The sequence below is a fragment of the Heteronotia binoei genome, chromosome 5, assembly GCF_032191835.1.
Source record: "Heteronotia binoei isolate CCM8104 ecotype False Entrance Well chromosome 5, APGP_CSIRO_Hbin_v1, whole genome shotgun sequence".
NCBI classification, from domain to species: Eukaryota; Metazoa; Chordata; class Lepidosauria; order Squamata; family Gekkonidae; genus Heteronotia; species Heteronotia binoei.
The window spans coordinates 37,492,718-37,515,336 of NC_083227.1; the positions used below are offsets into that span (position 1 = coordinate 37,492,718).

Sequence of the window (22,619 nt, forward strand, 5' to 3'; positions counted from 1 at the left end):
AACAGGGCGACTATCTTCTCTGGCAACGCAGGTCTACTTGTGAACAAGAGGGTTTCTGCCAGCAGCCCCTCCTATCTATATAACCTATATAACTAGCTCCTCTTGTCTATATAACCTCCTATCTAACCAGCTAACGCATGGTTGATAGTGTTTCGCAGAATGTCCTGCTAGAAGCCTTGAGGATTGTTAGAAGAAGAATGAGAATCTCCTGAGTGTATGCTCACATTCGCAAGTGGGAAAAAAATCCTCCAAAAGGAAGCTCAAAGGCCCTGAGATATCTTTAAACTGGTTAGATATTGTGCTTTAAGGTGCTGTTGGCTGTCTTTCCATCTTTCCTCATCTTTCTGCACACCCAATAGAAAGAATGGGGTATCTTACTCAGTGTACGGAACTTGTATTTGGCACACACTTTGGAGGTTGCCAGTTTGTAGCAGAAGGTCTCCCACCTTTGTGCTTCATTCATACTTTTGGGGTTGGTTGTCATCAGCATGCTGACAATATCCAGCTCTATGTCTCCTTATCTAAATCTCCTGGTGATGTTTCAGAGGTCCTGAATTTCTATCTGGCTGCTGTGGTTAAATGTCAAATGAGTGAGCAAATTGAAACAAAACCCTGAGATAGGGGTAATGTTGGTTAGGGAGTTCAGCTGACCCTTGCTGACTCAAAAGGTTTTGGATTGTACCAGATCCAACATTATTGCCAGAGAAGCAAGTTAGTGCAGTTGCAAAAAACACTTTCTTATAACTCCGCTTAGCCCAAAAGATGTTCCTTTAGTGTGATGTGGCTGCTCTGGCCATCTGGATTCATGCCACAGCAACCTTGAGACTAGACTATCATAATGTGCCATATATCGGTCTCTGCTTTTAATCAGGCTCAGACACTCTGTTAATGCAGAATGCCGCAGCTCAACTGTTATCCAGAGATAGATGGCGCATGCATATTGCTTCCAATCTACAGACACTCTGTTGGCTGCCAGTGAGTTACTGGGATCCAGTTTAAGGTATTGGCTGTCACATACAGGTCTGGCACCAGAGTGCTGGCAAGGCCCTGGCCTTGATCACATACAAAGTCTTTCATGGCCTCAGTCCCTCATATCTATGGGACCTTTCCCCCCTATGGTTCTCCACAATAGCTTCACTAAAAGTCAGCAGGGCCTTCTGCAGGACGAAATCAACAACTGCCTACATACACACATGCTTTGTTGTGGCTCCTACATTGTGGAATGGCCTGCCTGAGGTCAGGAAAGTTCCCAATCTTCGGACTTTCTGCAAACTGCAAAACTGAATTATTCAAGAGGGCTTTTCTGTGCAGGCAACAGGGTTCCATGGCACAAAATGGTTCACAAACTTACCTGAATAAATGATTATGGACTATGGGGTGGCCTAACTTGCTTAATGTAAGAGCCACATAGAATAAACGTCAGATGTTTGAGGCAGGCAAGCAAATAGATGGGGGAGAGAAGAAGAGGTGGAAAGAAAGCAACTTTAAATACATTCTCCAAGATGGTGGCTGGCTTGGCTTGGAGAAGTGGTTTAAAGAGAGAAATGCCTTCTCCAAGCTGGCCAATGGGGTGGTGGGGCCTTCGAGAGCCACAGAATATGTGTGAAAGAGCGGCATGTGGCTCCCAAGCTGCAGTTTCGCCACCCCTGGTCTATATTGCTGCATATGGCTTGCTGTTAATAGTATCCCACTGTGTAATTTTTGCAGTTTTTAATGTGTCATGTTAATATTTATGTTTAACTTCAGTACAGTTTTTTAGATTTCCAGTTGATTCCAGATGTCTACAATCCTAATCCTATTGCACTGTTTATCAAATGTCCCATCCTGCTGATTGTGTTGATTCATTTGGGGTAATATCCCTTGAATCCCAGTGAGAAAGGCACACTATAAATAATGTAAATAAATATATAAAGGTCGGGGGCTGGAAAGGGTGTCTGGTGCCATCTCATATCACATCTGCCCAAAAACCCAGATGTGGCATTAGCACATTGGGCAACTTTGGTTATCTCCCCAAAATCACAAGGAGTTTGTATGGATGGCTAGGATGTCACTCAACATGCTAATGTCATATCAGATGTCATTTCTGTCTGTTGCCCCACCTCAAAGGCTTCTGGGGATGCCAGGCTGCCTAGTGCATAATACTCATTCAGGAGCAGAGGTGAAACCCCATCATTCCCCCTGCTGTCACAGGGTTTCTCCTTGATTCCCATGCATCTTCCCACAGGAAGCTGAAAAATCCATTCCTTTCTTACCTAACGTACCATGCAATTCTTTGCAAGACAGTTATGTGATATTGCCTCTTATTCTTTCCAAACTGACTCGGCCTTAGGGAAGGGGAGTTCATGGGGAAGGTTTGTGGAGCGCCCTTTTCCACATGGAACTTCTCTAGGCTTTGAATCCTTGCTGCAAATAAATAAATAAATAAATCCACCTGCAATTCCCACTTGTGCTTTCTTCCATAGGCTTGCTGATTGGCTGGCTGCCTGCTACCCCTTCTCCTGCTATGGCTGCTTCCAGTTCTTCTGCTCTCACCGCCATTAATGCTCCTAAGGCTGCCTCCCAGCCTTTGCTTGCTGCTGCAATGATTTGTGCTTTCCTTACACGATGTCAGACGCAACTGTGATTCAGCAGGGGCTCTGCAGTGAGATGCCATGTTGAGCTGTGCCTGCAATCTCTTCCATCAAGAAGCTGGCTTGTCTCTGGAAATTCTGATGCACTGCTGAACACTGGTCAGAGAGAGGGTCTGAAAGGTGTAGAATCAACTCACTTGCGACAGGATACAGTTGATGGGGAAACAACATAGCTCCACATTGCCTAACAGAGTGCCTGTTCTATTTATTTTAGCAAATTTCATTAATTTCTCTTAACCGGCAAGGTAGGTTATAACCATTATAAAATAGTTACAGAGATTGTTTCAGGCCCCTTTTCTGCCTCACCTGAGACCCAGTGAGGAGTAGTGGCTAAGACTCTAAGTCTGGAGAACCAGGTTTGATTCCCACTCCTCCTCATGAAGGCTGCTGGGTGACCTTGGGTCAGCCTTGGTTCTCTCAAAGCTCTCTCAGCCTCACCTACTTCACAGGGTGTCTTTGTGGGGAGAGGAAGGGAAGGCGATTGTAAGCCACTCCAGGACTTCTTCAGATAGTGAAGTAAATCCTCCTCCTCTTGATATAACAGTGGACAGCAGAACTGGTTCTTGCTGGTCAATGAGTTCTCTCTCTGAGGCCAAAACTCCAAATTGGGGGCACAGTGAGGAAAAATGCACACTTGCAATTTTGCACAGGAAATGAAATCAGATTCTCAGGCCTACTTATGTGAAGCGTTTTAAACAGCCTATTCCAATTAACTTAAGAGTCCATGACAGCTCCACATGGGATGGGAGTTTAGCTTTTCCTCCTACACTGTTTTCCAAACCAACCAACCCTTGGAAGCCAGTATCTTCTCCCAGAGCAATTGTGCAGGTGGCACTCAGACCTTTGGAGAGATTGTGCCAATCAGAGACAAATGGCATATTGCATGCTATAACCAATACACATCTGTTTTTCCCTCTCCTTTAGCAAACAGGAGGATCGGAAGATTCTCACATAAAGAGTGCCTAATCTTTTCTGTAATCCTGAATATAATCCTCATTGTTGTTTTAATAGGTAAGTTGTTCTGGTGTTGGCATTATGGTGATATCAGACTAGCCTGATCTCATCAGACCTCAGAAGCTAAGCAGGTTTGGCCCTGGTTAGTATTTGGATCGAAGAAGTTCAGGGTTCCTATGCAGAGACTGGCCATGGCAAACCATCTCTGAATATCTCTTGCCTTAAAAAGCCTGATAAGGCGTTGCTGTAAGTCATCTGCGACTTCTCTGCACTTTCCACCATCACCATAATTAGAGCCTGTGTGGTTAACACAGATTTGATTGTTCCTTGTCTTTTAATCTGAAAGAGCCTTCTTTGATGCCCCTGGTGCTCAGGAGACAAGCAGTCATGCCAAAACACAAGTGGTGCTAGTATACAGAATTGCAGCATGAATAACATGACAGGCAGAAAGCAATGCTGAGATGGCTTTCTATATAAAGTTTCACTTGTGCTGAATGTTTGTCTGACAGACCTAGAGACAAAAGTATTTAAAATTTTTGAATGTTCCTAAAAAGCCTGCCATGAAAACGTGATCTGATGTCACTCCAGAGTCAGAAACGACTGGTGGTTGCACAGGGGACTACTTTTACCTTTACTTTATATTGCTAGTTTATGATGATTTATGGTGTTTTTTTAGTTTGTAAGTTGCCTCAAGGTGACTGGCCTGCATCTCATCAGATCTCCAAAGCTAAGCAGGATCAGTCCTGGTTAACACTTGGATGGGAGACCGCCAAGGAAGTCCAGTTTGGTGTAGTGGTTAAGCGTGCAGACTCTTATCTGGAAGAACCAGGTTTGATTCCCCATGCCTCCACTTGCAGCTGCTGGAATGGCCTTGGGTTAGCCATAGCTCTTGCAGGAGTTGTCCTTGAAAGAGCAGCTGCTGTGAGAGCCCTCTCAGCCCCACCTACCTCACAGGGTGCCTGTTGTGGGGGGAGAAGATATAGGAGAGTGTAAGCCGCTCTGAGTCTGAGAGAAGGCTGGGGTATAAATCCACAGTCGTCATCTTCTACACATAGGCAGGCAGTGGCAAAACCACCTCTGTCTCTTGCCTTGGATATTGGGGTTAAGCAAGAAAAATGGAATTCTCAGCATAGAAGTTAAATATACAAAACAGCTGAGAAAATACTGTTTAGTATCCATTAGCTGTTAGCCGCCCTGAGCCTGCTCCGGCGGGGAGGGCGGGATATAAATAAGATGATGATGATGATTATAATAATTATTATTATTCAAATGTGATAAGAGTTGATGGCAATGACTCACAACACTGGGGAATTCAGGCAGGCGCAACACATCAGAGAACAATGTAACAATGTTGTAAATTCCTATGCAACACAAGTAGAGGTCTAATAGTCCATTAAAAGTGTAATATAAACATTGAAAATCCAATAAATATATATATTCAGACAGATCTAGATGCTTCAAAATTCCAGAAGGCAGTAATGTGGGGCTTGTCCAGTGTACTTCATGTTTCATAGTTACTTTTTCAAGTCCAATGGCTATATTAGTTGGAACTCATAAATCCTGTCATTAGCTAAAGAGGCAACCAGTTCATTCTTTCCCGCCAGAAGCGAAATGCGAAGAACCCTGGACAAGCCTGCATGTGCTCCCCAACGTTGTGTGTTGCTGTTGCCAACTCTTATCACAAGTAATTTGAATAATAATAATTGTTATATTGGATACTAAATGATGTTAGATTTCTTTTTTGAAAATATTGATGGTTTTTTCTCAGCTGTTTTGTATATTGAAAACAGGGTTGCCAGGTCTCCTCACCCATCCGGCAGGGGGGATTTGGAGGGCGTTCTGGGGGTGGACGTTGTTTGATGTCCCTAGCTCAGTTATATAACCTGGAAGTTATGTCATTGCCTCAGGGGTGTCACAAGGGAACGATTTGGTATTTGAGTGAAACTCTTATGGTTTTTTGGCCTCAAAACCATAGAGTTTGCCCTAATACCAGTGTGTCCTCATGCAATGTCCCTCTTTAGGGGAGGGGTTTTCCCCACCAGCCATCTGGTCCATGGCAGAGAGGAGCCCCCAAAACTGGGGGAACCCCAATGGGAGCTGGTAACCCTACTTGAAAATGCCCTGAGGGGTCACCATAAGTTGGCTGGGACTTGACAGGACTTTTCAACCACCACCTTGAGCAGAACTTTAGATAGGTAGTATAAATACTTTATAGTTTTTTTTCTCCTCCCCCCCCTACTTCAAGAGAGTAAAATAAATGGGTTAAAGGAATAGTGGCCACATTCTCTTCAATAGCCAGTGGTTTATAGGAGGAATGGCATTCATTTAGCTGTGATGTTGTTTTCTCTCTCTGAATGTACTAAGGGAATGATAGTGTGGGGGAGGTATTTGTGATTTTCCTGCATTGTGCAGGGGGTTGGACTAGATGGCCCTGGAGGTCCCTTCCAACTCTGTGATTCTATGAAATAGGTTCTGCTGGCATTCAGACTGACCATCTCAGGTTCTGTCTACTTTTCTCAGAGGAAAGGGGCAGGATTGGACAACATGCCATCTAATTCTGTTTCTTCCTCAGTTAAAGGTTTGGTTTCACCTTCTCCATGCCCTTTGTCATGCCCTCCTGGTTGGCTTCACTATGAAGGAATATGCTATTATTTCTCTAATGAGGAAAGGAATTGGACGAGCAGCCAGGACTTCTGCTCTTCATATAATGCCTCCCTGGCTACAATTGAAAATGAGGAAAAGGTGAGCAGTGAAAATGTTGCATTAATTTTTCTGTTACAGAACACCACTGAGAGCCACTCTGGTGCAGTGGTTAAAATGTCAGAGTAGGATCCAATCCCCACTCTGCCATGGAAGCTTGCTGGGTGACCTTGGGCCAGTCACTCTCTCAGCCTAGCCTACCTCACAGGGTTGTTGTGAAGACAAAATGGAGGGGAGGAAAATTATGTAAGGCATTTTGGGTCCTCACTGAGGAGAAAGGCAAGATATAAATGAAGTGAACAAACAAATGTCCTCTTGGTGACCCTTAGCTATTAGGCAGCATGAGAAAGCTGAAGGGATTTCTGAACAAATAAAAAACATTTAGTACATCAGCTTTTAATCTGTAGTATATCATGGGGCAAAACTATTTATTTTCTTTCTGAAGTGCATTTCCCGAATTGCTCGCCCAGTTATTTGCTACAGTGGTTTTGAAGACATGAGCAGTAGAGAATGTAAGAATGTATTCCATCATCCATTCATTTTTTAAAATTAAAAATATGTTCAGTTGCTCAGTCGTTGGCTTAGCAAATATTGTAGGTCAGGGATATAACATTCATCTTCTTTTCTTCTAAGGATTTTGTGATGCGGTATAGAGAGAAAGTGCCCTATTGGATTGGCCTCACAAGGCTCCTGGGACAGCCCTGGAAATGGCAAAATGGCCAAATTGCAAGGTGAGGCCTGCTCTTTCCTTTTCACTCTTTGGCAGTAAGACCTCATCATGAAACTTTTCCCAGGGGCAGCCATACAGTTTTCTTTCAGAAGTTAGCCATGTAGGTCTGCAGTGAAACAGCTTCACTCGAGCCCAGTAGCAGCACCACAGAGACCAATTAGAATTTTGGGGTATAAGCTCTCTGGAATCAAAGCCCCCTTTATCAGATACCTGAGCAAGGGAGCTTTGACTTTCAAAAGCTTATTACTCTCCCTCCATTCTTGTTGGACTCTAGGGTGCTGCTGGGCTTGAATTTAGCTACAGTTTTTTGTTTGTGATAGGGATGGCCAGCCAACAGTCTGTTCCTGGGATCAGGCTCTCAAATCATCAGGAGGGCTTGTTCCTCTCTGGGATTAGTAATAGGATCCACCAGTTTACCTTATTGCCTATACCAGAGCTTTTTTTTAGAAAAAAGCCCAGCAGGAACTCATTAGTATGTGAGGTCACACCTCTGACATCACTATCATTTGCATACCAGGCCATGCCTCTGACGACATCATCATTTGCATACTGGGCCACACCTCTGATATCACCATCATTTGCATACTAGGCCACACTCAGGGCTGGCCCTAGACCATCTGGCACCCTGGGCAAGGCTAACTTCTAACGTCCCCCTTCCCCTGACCTGATAACCAACTATAATATTGTATTATGTTTGGATCTGGGGTTTATTAGAATTTCAATGCAAACAAACTGGCTGAGCAGCTTGCCAGAGTGATAATAAATAAATATTTTTTCAAGGTATGCGTTCTCATGTGCGTGCACTCAAAAGCTCATACTTTGAATAAAACTTGTTTGTCTTAACGTGCCACTGATTCTACGCTTATTTCTGATTAAACCTGCTTGGGAGCCAGTTGCTTTTGAAAGGTGATGTGAATGAAGGAACCTGCTCCTAAGCCTCTTAACACAGAATTATGCCCTTAAAGTGCCATCCTGTACATACTTTCTAGGGCCACTGACTGAAGACACAGGGAGAAGGGCCCTTATTATGGAAGAGACAGCCTCCAGTAGAATTATGTGCAACCAGACCCTCCTCCATTAAAAACACCAAGGCAGGTAAAAGATAGGAAAAGCCTAGGCTATCCAGGTCAGCGCACATGAACATGTGAGATTTGCACACCAGAGTCTAGCCCTCCGTGAGGTATATAATACCATAGATTCCACCCTCCAAAGCAGCCACTTGCTCCAAGGGAACTGATCTCTATCATCTAGAGATCAGTTATAATTCTGGGAGATCTCCAGTCCCTACCAGGAGAATGGCAACCTTATTTGACTCAATTTATATTTAGCACATCACTTGGGATCCTATGAAGGAGCTCCACTGTTGGAAGGGGTTGATTTTTAGGAAGTCTCTTCTGATACTGTGGTTCCTCCTGTCCCCTTGGGAGTGGCATATCAGGACATTTTGGGCTGCTGTGGGAAGGGGTGAGATGAGAAAGTCATGCTCTACAGAAATGTTTTACAAGATCCAACCTGTTCATTTCAATAAGCTAGGTACAAGTAATTCTGAATACTTATTATTATAGCTGAAATAGTTCAATTTTAGATACTTTGGTGTGGAAATGAAACACACACAAAATGAGAGACTTCCAAATAAGGTCCAGACTTTTCCTAAAATAGGTATAATTGCAAAAAAAAAAAAAAATCTGCTGAGAACTGGGATTTGAGATAGGAAGGACATAAACAATCTCGATGGCAATTTCATCACATACATTCATGGTAATTATGCAATCCCTCCCATACCAAAAAAGCTGTATGCTGGAGCCTCTGGAACTCTGCCTTTCATGGCCATCCCAAGAGATCGTGCCCAGCTTCATGCCACAAAGCAGATCTTTGCAAGTCAAACCACTGTTGAAAGGCTCAGGAGCTAGCTATTCCTGGTTTTTTCTTGGGCAGTTTGCAACACTTTTCCCCATGTTGCCTTCTTCTCCCTCGTAATAATGGAGTATCTGGCTGGCCCTTGCCTTCCTGCCCTGGCTGGCTGACATAGCCATCTCCCTGCACCAGCACCCCAGGCTTTCTGGCAGGTTCTCTCCCACACAGTCCAGAACCAGGAAGGAAAACATCATAAATTAATCTACACAGTTTACTTTTTCTGGTTTTTCTTTTACTTTAAATTCTCTTCCCTCTGCTCTGCTGGCCTCAGCAGCTGTACTCAAAGGGTGCTTCTGCTGGCCCCTCCCTAGAGGGAGGGAAGGGGCAGCCAGCCAGCCAGCACACTTATACACGGCTTCCACGGACCTGCAAGCGAGGAGCCAGCCTGGCTCAGAAAGCAGGATGCACCAGACCAGACAGACCACAACGTACCCCCAGCTCACTTGTGTTCTTCCCTTATCCCCACACCTACCTGCCTGCCCACCAGTGAGGTCCACTCTCCAGCCCAAGCCCCCAGGGACAGCCACCAGCAGGGAAAGAGAAAGAAGAGGGGACTGGAAGGAAGCAGTGTGCCCGGGAGAAGGGGGTGGGGAAGCAACAGAGGTGGGGAAAAGCCCAGAAAGACAGCAGGAAAGCGAGAGAGTCGGAGAGAGCGCAGAAAGGTGGCAGGAAAGCGATAGAGCCAGGGGAAGAGTGCAGAAAGGTGGCGGGGAAGCGACAGAGGCGGGCAGAGAGCCCAGAAAGGTGGCAGGAAAGTGAGAGAACAGGAGAGAGAGCACAGAAAGGCGGCGGGGAAGTGAAAGAGCTGGGAAGAGAGTGCAGAAAGGCAGCGGGGAAGCGACAGAGCCAGGGAGAGAGTGCAGAAAGGCGGCGGAGAAGCGACCAAGCTGGGAAGAGAGTGCAGAAAGGCAGCGGGGAACTGACAGAGCCGAGGAGAGAGTACAGAAAGGTGGAAGGGAAGAGATAGAGGCAGGAGAGAGCGCAGAAAGGCTGTGGGAAAGCGTGAGAGCAGGAAAGGCCTCTGCAAATGGGGGGCACAGAGGAAGAAAGAAAAGAGAGAGAGAGAAATAAATGGGATGGGAGTGAGCAAGAAGCTTCAACAAACTTACCAAAACAGCAATGCTGACTCAGGGAACCCCGGACAGCAACAATCCTGCCTCTGAAACAGGGCCCAAAAGCCTTCTAGCCAGCCGGCCTCCGGGAAGCCATGGCGCAACGCGGCTTTGCCCTGCAAGCTCAGGCATCCAGCCCTGCTCTGGGAGACTGCCATGCCCCAGAGCTGGGCTGGCTAGAGTGTGGCTCTATCCCCAGCAAGCAGGGAGCCAGGATGATGCCTCGGAAGCGCAACTGGGCCTCCTGACTCTGGCCGGCAGGGAACACTGGGGATGCCGTGCAAGCATGGTTGGGCCCCAATCCCGGCTGGCTGCTAGGGCTGAGGCGGAACACTAACGCAGGCAGCCGGAACGCTACCCTAGCCAGCTAGAACAGCGTTCCGGTGTGTTCCGGCTTAAAAAACGCCCTGGCCTATACCTTTGGCTATCGTCCCCCACAGTGATCTCTCATCTGTATTATTATATCTAGGCCACTGATCATACTTCAACCTGCACTATGAGCCTGCCCGCCTTTGTTATACAGTACTGTGTTGTGTTGTTGTTTTAATTGCATTTTATTGGTTTTATTGTATTTGACTGGTTTTACTTGGATGTAATCCACCCTGAGCCTGCCTGGGAAAGAGTGGAATATAAATTTGCCAAAATAAAATAAACAGCCATTAAATGTTTCAAATCCCCAGGTTTGGGGAAGGGGATCATTCGGTTTGGAGGTCCTCCCCCTGCTTCAGGGTTGCTAGAAAGCAGCGATGGTGGGAGGGAAATGTCTGCTGGACGCTTCATTATTCTCTATGTAGACCAATTCCCATAGGGCAGAACGGAGAATTGATCCGTGGGTATCTGGGGCTCTGGGAGGCTGTTTTTTGAGGTAGAGGCACCAAATTTGCAGCATAGCATCTGGTGCCTCTCCTCAAAAGCACCCCCAAGTTTCAAAAAGATTGGACTAGGGGGTCCAATCCCATGAACCCCAAAAGAGGGTCCCTCCAAGAGTTTACAGTAGGCCCCTGTAATAAGAGCCCTGTAAACTCTTGGGAGGATTGGCTACATTTAGGGTGTGTGTCTTAATACGCAAAGGAGTTCCTGCTACAGAAAAAGCCCAGGATATATTTATATTTCACCCTTTCATTTTCTTGGGGCAGTTTACAACTGTAATCACATCCAAATTACAAATTCAGTAAAGTGATAGTATCATGAAAATCAGCAAGGGGTCTTGGGTTGGATCCAGCAATCTGTCAGCCATTCCTTCCAACCCTGGGAACACTGATTTTTCTCCCCCAGAGTTGTGGGATGCACATCGGCGGCATTCGATGTGGTCAATCACCAGCTGCTGACCCGCCGCCTCGCCAACGCATGGATTCAAGGGTCAGCCTTACAGTGGCTTTCCTCTTTCCTTGAAGGTCAGGGACAAAGGGTGGCGATTGGGGGAGAGCGGTCTCAGAGGCACCCACTTAATTGTGGAGTGTCTCAGGGGGCGGTTCTCTCTCCAATATTATTTAACATCTTTATCCGCCCCCTTGCCCAGGGACATGGGCGGGGTTGTCACCAGTATGCTGATGACACCCAGCTCTACCTATTGTTGGGAGGCCGAGCCGCTGGTGCCCCTATAGATCTGGACCAGGCATTGCAAGCCGTTGCTAATTGGATCAAGCTGAGCGGGTTGAAATTGAATCCAGCGAAGACAGAGGTCCTTTGCCTAGGTCGCGGCACCCCGGAAGGGCGGATTCCCCTCCCAGCTTTTGACGGGACGCCACTGGTACCAGTGTGGGAAGTCAGGAGCTTGGGAGTGCTACTGGAGTCCTCCTTGACAATGGAGGCCCAGATAGCGGCCACTGCCAAATCCGCCTTTTTTCATCTCAGACGGGCGAGGCAGTTGGCCCCCTTCTTGGAGCGAGCCGACCTGGCAACAGTGATCCATGCGACGGTCACCTCGAGATTGGACTACTGTAATGCCCTCTACATGGGGCTGCCCCTGTACCAAACGTGGAAACGGCAGCTAGTGCAGAATGCAGCAGCCAGGCTACTAATGGGACTACCCCAGTGGGAATACGTGTGGCCTACGCTGCGGGAACTGCACTGGCTGCCAATTGTATACCGGGTTCGTTACAAGGTGCTGGTTATTACCTATAAAGCCCTATATGGCCGAGGACCTGCCTACCTTAGGGACCGCCTCTCTCCATATGTTCTCCAGAGAGCACTGCACTCCAGTTCACAAAATCTCTTGGAAATCCCTGGGCCTAAGGAGGCCAAACTTAAAACGACCAGGGAGCTGGCCTTCTCTATAAAAGCCCCCCAATGGTGGAATCAGCTGCCGGAGGAGGTGCGGGCCCTGCGGGACCTCAATCAGTTCCGCAGGGCCTGCAAAACTTCTCTCTTCCAAGAAGCCTTTAGGATGTAATCAGAATAAATATTACGCTGCCGGATAAATAGAGACTGTAGCACCACTATATTGTTTTAACTTTTTAAACTAATTTATATTGTACTTATATTGTTGATTTTATCTGTCATTGTGATACCATGATTCCATATCATGTTCTGTAAGCCGCCCTGAGCCTGCCTCGGCGGGGAGGGCGGGGTATAAATTAAAATTTACTTACTTACTTACATGGAATAATTGCTGAATGGGCAGATAGGCTGCAGTGAGGAAGTGGAAGAGGGCAAAATCACCCTAGCTGCCTTTTTGTCAGCAGACTTGCAATGATGGAAGAGGGAGGAGATGAATGATTTGATCTCTTTGTCCTATGAACCCACATTGGTATTATGTTGTGCCACATGGAAACGACACTATGATCTCAGGGAATCAACTTTCCTGAAGTTAGAGAAGACTGCTGGGGAAGGGTAATATGGAGAAGATACTTGATCTTTAGGCAACTGCTGGATTCAGCCCAATATGTGCTGGTGTGGTGAAGTGGTTAACGTATGTTCAAAACCCCATTCGTGCTATGGAAACTCACTGAGTGACCTTGAGCCAGTCACACATTCTTGGCTTAACCTACCTCACAATAAAATGGTGGGTACAGGAAAACTTGGTAAGTTGGGCGCATGAAGAGAATCTAGTCCCAGAATTCATGTCATCCAAAGGGACATGAGTAAAGCATCTGGATGATCTCCCCCATCCCCCATTTTTATGTGTTTTCATCCTTGTAAACCAGGGTTGCCCAAACTCCCCCCCCCCCCCCATGGCCCAGTTATTTTTATACTTCTCCTTCGTGGCCCACTAAAATTTTGGGGTGGAGCCAGGAGACTTTGGGGGTGGAGCTGGGAGACATGAAATATGTACAAACAAGCCTAAAACTCTTGCAATATTTTGTTTACGAAAAGTAGGAGAATAGTGGGATTTTACAATGCAATTTTAAAAACAAAACTAAGAAAAAGCACAAGGACCACACAGAAAACTAAAAATATAAAATGTTCTCAGCCTTGGAAAACATGAAATGGCAGGGCGTTTCAAGCTTCCCTCTCCCCAGATCTACTCAGATTAGCAACTGCAGGAAGGAAGGAGGGAGACAGGGGAAAAGACTGACAGAGAGAAGGAAGGAGAAGACAGGGGAAGAGAGAGAGAGGAGTTGGAAACAAATATAGAAAAAAAGAAAGAGAAAGGAAGGAAAAGGGAGGGAAGGAGTGAAAGAAAGGAGGGACAAAAGGAAGAAAGATAAAAGAAAGGAAAAGAAACTGAAAGAAACAGGATGGGAGCAACTCACCTTTAAAACTGCTCACTCTTGCCGTGCAGCTGACTCTCCCGCTACTGCTCCCTCCCACCCTTCCCCACCGCAGGTCAATTTCAGGCTGTAAAGCCTCCCCCCCATCAGTGGGAAATTGGGCCACGCAGGGCCTGCCATCCCCTGGTTGCCCCCCACCTTCCCCTGCATCATGCCTCCCCCCACAACACGCAGCATCATGCCTCTCCGTGCCACCTCCTCCCTCCCTTCCCCACCTCAGGCAGGTTAGTTTCATGCTGTGTAAAGCCCTCCCCCCCATTGCCAGGAAATCAGCGCTCACTCTGTGCTGGGCCAAGCCGGCAGCACAAACAGACCACAGCTGAAAAGGGTGTGTGGCTTAGGGTGGCCAGACCGTCCCAGGCGCCCGGGAATGTCCCGGTTCTGGCCCCCTATTCCCGCCTCCCGGGCTGGCTATACCGGGACCATTTAGAGGTCCCGGTTTAGCCAGCCCCGGAGGCGGTGGGCCGCGGGCGCCGGCGGGGAAGGCGGCGAGTGAGGGAGGGAGCGTCCCTGCGCACGCGCAGGGACGCTCCCTCCCTGACTCGCCGCCTTCCCCGCCCGTGCGCGGGGCCCGGCGGCGGTGGCCTCTCCGCGGCCTCCGCTGGTCGCTGGAAGCCCTCCAGAGATCCTGGAGGGCCTCCAGCAACCAGCGGAGGCCGCGGAGAGGCCGCGGAGCAGCCGGCGCTGGTCCCGGGAGGCCTTCCAGAGACTCTGGAGGGCCTCCAGCGACCAGCGCTGACCAGCGAAGGCCTCTCCGCGGCCTCCGCTGGTCGCTGGAGGCCCTCCAGAGGCCAGCGCCGGCAGTGGAGAGGCCCCCGCGGGTCCCTGGAGGGCCTCCAGAGGCCCGCGGAGGCCGCAGAGAGGCCGGCGCTTGTCCCTGGAGGCCTCCAGAGGCCAGCGCCGGCAGTGGAGAGGCCCCCGCGGGTCCCTGGAGGGCCTCCAGAGGCCCGCGGAGAGGCTGGCGCTTGTCCCTGGAGGCCTCCAGAGGCCAGCACCGGCAGTGGAGAGGCCCCCGCGGGTCCCTGGAGGCCCGCGGAGCGGCCGGCGCTGGTCCCTGGAGGCCTCCAGAGGCCAGTGCCGGCAGTGGAGAGGCCCCCGCGGGTCCCTGGAGCCCCTCCAGAGGCCCGCGGAGAGGCCGGCGCTTGTCCCTGGAGGCCCTCCAGAGGCCAGCGCCGGCAGTGGAGAGGCCCCCGCGGGTCCCTGGAGGCCCTGCGGAGGCCGCGGAGAGGCCGGCGCTGGTCCCTGGAGGCCTCCAGAGGCCAGCGCCGGCAGTGGAGAGGCCCCCGCGGGTCCCTGGAGGGCCTCCAGAGGCCCGTGGAGGCCACGGAGAGGCCGGCGCTGGTCCCTGGAGGCCTCCAGAGGCCAGCGCCGGAAGCGGAGAGGCCGCTGCTGGTCCCTGGAGGGCCTCCAGAGACCAGCGGAGGCCGTGGAGAGGCCAGCGCTGGTCCCTGGAGGCCCTCCAGAGACCAGCGCCGGCCTCTCCGCCGCCTTCCCGGCCTCCGCAGCCGCCGCCAGCCCCGCCAGCAGCCCGGAGGAGAGGCCGCCACCGCCCTGGATCAAGGTAAGCCAAAATCAGGGGGGGGCGGCTGGCGGAGGGGGGGCGGCTGGCCTTCCTTCTTGCCTTCCCTCCTCCCTCCCTCCTTCCTTCTCTCCTCCCTTCCTTTCTTCCTTCCCTCCTTCCTCCCTCCCTTCCCTCCCTCCTCCCTTCCCTCCCTCCTTCCCTCCTTTCCTTCCCTCCTCCCTTCCTTCCCTCCCTCCTCCCTTTCTTCCTTCCCTCCCTCCTCCCTTCCTTCCTTCCCTCCCTTCCTTCCTCCCTTCCTTCCCTCCCTCCTCCCTTCCTTTCCTCCCTCCCTTCCCTCCCTCCTCCCTTCCTTCCCTTCCCTCTCTCCTCCCTTCCTTCCCTCCCTCCCTCCTCCATTCCTTCCTTCCTTCCCTCCCTCCCTCCTCCCTTCCTGACTGAATGGGCCACTGGCCTGATCCAACAGGGCTTCTCTTATGTTGTTATGTGACACAGTGTGTTGGACTGGATGGGCCACTGGCCTGATCCAACAGGGCTTCTCTTATGTTCTTATGTGACACAGAGTGTTGGACTGGATGGGCCACTGGCCTGATCCAACAGGGCTTCTCTTATGTTCTTATGTGACGCAGAGTGTTGGACTGGATGGGCCACTGGCCTGATCCAACAGGGCTTCTCTTATGTTCTTATGTGACAATACTGACTTTGGTGGACCCAAGCACTGATTCAGTGTAAGGGAGCTTTGTGTTTGTGACTGGAGTGGACAATACTGACTTTGGTGGACCCAAGCACTGATTCAGTGTAAGGGAGCTTTGTGTTTGTGACTGGAGTAGACAATACTGACTTTGGTGGACCCAAGCACTGATTCAGTGTAAGGGAGCTTTGTGTTTGTGTCTTCTGGTGCAATTTTGTTCTCAGATCCTGTATTTACTTCATCAGTATATGGGATAAGGCACTTTCTCAACTGTGCTGCATAATGCAGCCTATTTATTTTGTCCTGTTGGCTCTGTTGGCTCTATCTGCGCCACCTTCATCACTTTCGGGGTGTGGATCCCCCAGTGGGGTGGTCTCGCGACTCCCTCCGCCGGCTGTTTCTGATAGCCCTGCGCCCCCTCTTTCATTTGATATGTGTCCTGTGCGGATGCCACCCTCCCGCCGGGAGATGCCGCAAAATGAGCCCCCTTGAGGCTTATGGCGGCAGGGCTCGGGGGAAGCGAGCTAGACTGCTGTTCTTTTGAGGGGTCATAGAGTGTTTCGAGCCCGTCCCTGTGGCATCGGTCCCATCGTTGTGGGGCCCAGGGGGCCAGCGCAGCGGCACGCTGAAGCAGCCTGTCGGTCACTTCCGGGTTCCTGTCCTGCATCTCGACCTGTGTCAGGCTGCTTCGGCGTGCCGCTGCGCCGGCCCCCTGGGTCCCACAACGATGGGACCGATGCCACAGGGACGGGCTCGAAACACTCTATAACCCCTCAAAAGAACAGCAGTCTAGCTCGCTTCCCCCGAGCCCTGCCGCCATAAGCCTCAAGGGGGCTCATTTTGCGGCATCTCCTGGCGGGAGGGTGGCACCCGCACGGGACACATATCAAATGAAAGAGGGGGCGCAGGGCTATCAGAAACAGCCGGCGGAGGGAGTCGGGAGACCACCCCACTGGGGGATCCACACCCCGAAAGTGATGAAGGTGGCGCAGATAGAGCCAACAGAGCAAACAGGACAAAATAAATAGGCTGCATTATGCAGCACAGTTGAGAAAGTGCCTTATCCCATATACTGATGAAGTATATACAGGATTTGAGAACAAAATTGTTTCCGGCGGTGATATTTGGGGGATTTTTGGGGATGTCAGAGGAAGTGCTGTGAAGTCACTTCCTGTTTCTGGCAGTGGCATTTGGGGGAAATGATGTCATTTGGGGGAAGTGATGTCACAGGAAGTGACGTCACTTCCCGTTTCCGGCAGGTGACGTGGGGGGGGGGAATGATGTCACAGGAAGTGGTGTCACTTCCCGTTTCCGGCAGGTGACGCGGGGGAAATGATGTCACAGGAAGTGGTGTCACTTCCTGTTTCCGGCGGTGGCATGACGTCACTGGAAGTGACGTCACCGGAAGTGATGTCACTTCCTGTTTCCGACGGTGGCATGACGTCGCCGGAAGTGACACCACTTCCTGTTTCCGGCGGTGGCATGACGTCACCGGAAGTGACGCCACTTCCTGTTTCCCGCAGGGCGCGCGCGCACCCCTACCTTCCCCCCCCAAAAGGTGTCCCTGGCTGGCCTTCAGACATTATGGTCACCCTAGTGTGGCTCCTCCCTTGCTAGCACTTCCTTCCCATCCAGGAAGTGCTGGTGAGGGAGAAGCCACACGCCCTTTTCAGCAGCGGTCTGTTTGAGCTGCCGGCTTGGCCCAGCACAGAGTGAGCGCTGATTTCCTGGCAATGGGGGGGGGGCTTTACGCACTGAAACTGAGCTGCCCAAGGTGGGGAAGGGAGGGAGGAGGCATGGGGAGCAGTCAGGGAACGGGAGGCCCGGCGTTGAGGCCTCCGTGGCCCGGTCGCAACCCTGCTTTTGGGAAACGCCATTGTAAACTATTGAAGATGTCCAAGTATCTATTTCATGGTGTCAGGGAACTAACTAACCCTTGAATTGACCTTGTCTTTTGTGTTGTAGGCTGAAAGTTCTTGGAGAGGGAGACAACTGTGCGTATTTGAGTGCTGAAGCCCAAGCCAGCGTCTCAAGGTGCAGCACAGAACATCTCTGGATCTGCAGCAAGCTTTCTAATCTGACTGGAACAGGATAGAAGGTGGCACCATGACCTGCCCTGCTATCCCATCATTCCCTGCTTCTTTTCTTGGGAAACTCGTTTCTTGGCTGGCAGCTTTACAGAAGAGTGGTGCCTCTGTTTAACCGCAAAACAACAACACTGAACTAACGAACCAGTAAACTTATAGTTTTTCAAAACTTTGTACTGTGTCTTATAATCAGAAATAACTTTTAGAAAATCTGTAGTTCAGCTTAATATAAGGGCAACATGCATACAAATTCACAATACAAGTGGTATAAAGTTACAGATCCACAATATATAAAGGTCTGCTAGGCTCTAAATAGCCTTCTAAACAGGCAGTTGCTAATGTACACCATCTACAAAGCATATACAAAGACACAAATGAACTGTTCCACAGTTTCTAATATCCCAGTACTATCGAATGAGGACTGCAGAGCAGCTCAGAGGTGGACGTTCAAATGATGCTGGACTTCTCATCCAGATTAAGACCAGTTTCATGGACAGACTTTGCCAGCTTGCTTCCTCTTGTTATGAGAAAAGAGACACTGACACTGTGCGGACCCAGCCTCCGGCAAAATGCGACGTTTCTTTTCCAAAGCTTCTTTCAGACTTCTGCTTTCATATTGCTGCGTCTCAAGGAACTGTATTTTTCTTTTGGGTCAATTTTTAGTTTAGTCATTTACACTAAAGCCACCATTACTGTCTTTGTCCCATAGCCTGGTCTGAAATATCCCTCCTATCCCCCACTGTTGGTCCCCTATTGAAAGCTCAGCGTTGTTCTGCCACCATTTTCTCAGTAGTTTTACCTAGGAAGGACAATAAGATAATCAGAAAATAACTGGCCACAAAATTCTTCTCCAGGTTTTTTTTAATGTGGTGGCTGAACTTATGCTGCAGTTTTGTAAATGTTATTGATGAAAAATGGCATGCTTTTGCAAATAAATAACAATTCCAGGCTGAAGATCGTTTCAAGAAGTAAAACCTTTACTTAACTTTCAGACGCATGGAACAGATAAACTACTTAGGTACAGTGCATGCTTCTTTCCTCCTGATCTGCAGCAGATCCAACACACACCAAAAGAAAAAAAAAGATAAGGAAAACAAACTAGAAAAAACTTCTAGGCCAAGTATTAGGGATGCCAACCTCCAGGATCCCCTAGAATTACATTTCATCCCCAGATGACAGAACAGTTCCCCTGAAGAAAATAGATGCCTTGGGGGGGGGCAGACTTTATGGCCTTCAACATACTGAGGTCCTTGTCCTTCCCAGGATCCATCCCCAAATCTCCATGAGTTTCCCAACCTGGATCTGCCAACTCTAACCCCCTATCCCGCACTGGTGGTCTGCAGAGGGTACCTGACAACTCTAATTAGTTACTAGGCTCATCAACCCTCAGTACTAGATAACTCTGCAAGTAATTTAATCCTCTAATTCTGCACTTCTGTAGTCTGTGATCCATTGCTATTGCTATTAATGGCACTCATGGTTAATAATAGCAAAAGTAGCCTGGGTGGTGTAGTGGGTTGGAGGGTTGGACTAGAATCTGAGAGGCCCAGTTTCAAATCTCTGGTCTGCCACAGAAGCGTGACCTTGAACTAGTGTTGTGCATTTAGCCAGACCTCTCTTACAAGGTTGCTTTGAAGTTGAAACGGAGGAGAGGAAAAAGATGTCATCCATTTTAGGTCCCCATTGGGGAGAAAGGTGTAGTCAAATTAAGTAAATAAAAATCTTCTGATATTTTAAAATTGCTGTGGGCCACTTTAGGAACACTGTGGAGCAGTGGTGAAGACTGCAGAGGGAGTGGTGGTCTGACAATCTTGTCTATTCTGACTGGCAGTAACTCTTCAGGGTCTGAAGCAGAGAAAGGCCTTTCTCAGCACCTGTTAATCTGCAGTTCTGTAATGTGACCTGGAACTTCAATTTGAGGCCTATTGTACCCAAAGCATGCACTGTACTATGAGACTGAACTGTCTACTGAGACAACTTCACTATATGTGCCTCAAGTCTAGACCAATCTCCTAGCAGTCCCCTGTTTGGTTGGAGCGGTTTCCAGTATTCCAGGAACATCTGCAGAGGGGTGGGAGATGGAAGGTGGTGATAGGTAGTTCATCCATCTCCTTACTGACCCTGAAACTGGGCAAGATAAGAAGATATTGGAGTTATATCCCACCCTCCATTCCAAATCCCAGAGCAGCTCACAACTTCCTTTATCTTCCTTCCCCACAACAGACACCCTGTGAGGATGAGAAAGCTCTCACAGAAGCTCCCTTTTCAAAGACCACCTCTACAAGAGCTATGGGTAACCCAAGGCCATTCCAGCAGCTGCAAGTAGGAATCAAACCTGATTCTCCCAGATAAGAGTCTGCACACTTAACCACTACCCATGGAGTAGTGCCCATTCCACTCCAGCACCATATTGGATGCGAGATGTTTCTCTCTTCTTTATCACTTATGTTAGAGGAACAAACGTGAATAGCTGGCTGGCTGACTTCCTTTTGTACTGGGCCTTGCAGTTGCTGCCAGGGCCCTTCAGTGCTTCAGTGAGAGTCTGCGTGGAGTACTGGGTAAGAGTGGGGGACTCTAATCTGGAAAACTGGGGGTTTGATTCCCCACTCTTTTTCCACATGAAGCCTGCTGGGTGCCTCCCTGTTGAAATCAAGGAAGGAATCTGGATGAAGTTCTCACAAAGGAAACCAGGTCAGCTATTTGTCCCAGAAATGTTGTAGACATACCAATATTTTCTGATGTGCTATACAGTGACCACTTATAGTGCTCTTCCCTTACACAAGCCTGCAGGCTACAAAAATGTCCAGCAACATTTGACACTTCATAACATTGACTGTAGCATCTTTAAATGGAAAGATTAAAGTGACAGAGTACATCTTTCTAAATGGGGGTGGGGTGGAGTTTCATACAAGCCCAAAAAACATTTCTTCCAGAAATGTATTTTCTCCAGCTACGCAGAAGCAGAATAAAACTTTTCCTTGGGGGCAATATCTGTAGTCTCATCCATATTTACACTGTAGTAAGCTGCTGCTTTGACCTCTTTCACTGATGTATGCAGGACATTATGAATGATGTCAAGCATCTCATTCACAATTGCAGGAGAAGTCCATTGGTAGTTTGTACAATTCAACCATGACTTCAGCTGTGGAATATGATCAGAAAAGTAGCAGAAATAGGGGGCTAAGGTTGGCTTCTCACTTTAGAGATGATGAAATGCTCAGCAGTCTTTCTGGTGGTGGTGGTGGAAATTGCCATCAAGTCATACCAGACTTAGGGCAACCCTGTTTTTAAGGCAAGAGACATTCAGAGGTGTTTTCCTATTGCCTGCCTCTATGTAGCAACTCTGGAATTTCCTTAGTGGTCCAATTACTAGTCAGAGCTGACCCTGCTTGGCTTGCGAGATCTAACAAGGCCAAGCTAGCCTGTAATTAGTTATGTTGGCCTTCTAAACAGCTGCTAGGCATGTTTATCCCAGTTTTAATGGCAGCTGTGGCTTGGAAAGCTGCACAGTGGAGGTTCAAGTTTTGATAGCAGTAGAAAAGACGGCGTACATACCTCATACATCAACAGAAAAGTAACAGGTGCCCAGACCCTTCCAAGGGCCTAAGCAGTGTCTCCACTTGTCCCAGAATGTCTATTTTATGTGGGGGAAATGAGCCCTCTATGAAATCTTGTTGCTTATAGTTTATATAGAAAGTTGTTTATTTATACAGAAACAGTTCTGAGTTTGTGGGATGCATAGGTGGGATGTTGGGGGAGGCAGTAATTACCTTCCCAGCCGAGAAACCCTATAAGGCGGGGGGGGGGGGGAGACATATGATCCCTCTATGGACGTCTCACCATAATGGACCAATAGGAAAGGATTTCAATAATGGGTCAAGTGAGGAGTGAAGCTCTTCACTTTATTTTTGGATGAGTTATGTCTGCCACAGGCCAAGCCCTTTATCTGTATAGATACAGTTAAAATATTTTACACCATAATTCAGCTAAATGTATCCTGCATAATTAATAAAAATATAAAACTGCAAGGGGGGAGAAATCTGTTGAGCAACCCAGAAAAAAATGAGCAAGGAGCTAAAATTAAAAGCAGGGCAGCAAATAACCACTGAAGAAAAGGGGAAAAAAAGGTTTTCATTTTTTAAAAACAAAAAGATGTCAGTCTCTCTCTCTCTCTCGGCTTGACTTCGCGAACGAAGATTTAAGAAGGGTGCAGTAGTCCACATCTGCTGCAGGCTCGCTGGTGGCTGACAAGACCAATGCGGGACAGGCAGATCCGACCACAGTGGCTGCAGGGAAAAGTCTGATTTGGGGTTGGTGCTGTAGCAGTGCGATTCTTCCTCAATCTCCTTTTGTCCTCAAGACCAGCTATGCGTGCGTTCTCAAAGGAAGAGACAGTCTGGTGGATGGTGTCAGTCACTGTCACACTATATAACCTTGCTGAAATAAATCTACAAAGCTTTTAGGCAGAAAGAGGTAACTTGCATATACAGACCAAAATAAACAGGAATCCTAAAGCACCTTAAAGTGAGTCAGGGAAGCTCCTACCTTGCCACGAATTTTGTTAGTCTT

At 48.7% G+C, this 22,619-nt stretch overlaps 1 protein-coding gene across 2 annotated transcripts in view; it reads left to right on the top strand.

Annotated features, from left to right (window-relative positions):
- Window positions 1-19,004, top strand: part of LOC132571447 (C-type lectin domain family 2 member D-like) — a 38,784-nt gene extending 19,780 nt beyond the window's left edge. For both annotated transcript variants that reach the window (XM_060238240.1, XM_060238241.1), the window contains exons 3-6: window positions 3,555-3,641; window positions 6,157-6,326; window positions 6,918-7,015; window positions 17,929-19,004. In XM_060238240.1, coding sequence (XP_060094223.1) covers window positions 3,555-3,641; window positions 6,157-6,326; window positions 6,918-7,015; window positions 17,929-18,058 — 485 coding nt within the window. In that variant the 3' untranslated portion in view covers window positions 18,059-19,004. The remainder of the gene's footprint in view (window positions 1-3,554; window positions 3,642-6,156; window positions 6,327-6,917; window positions 7,016-17,928) is intronic.
- The last annotated feature ends 3,615 nt before the right edge of the window (window positions 19,005-22,619 follow it).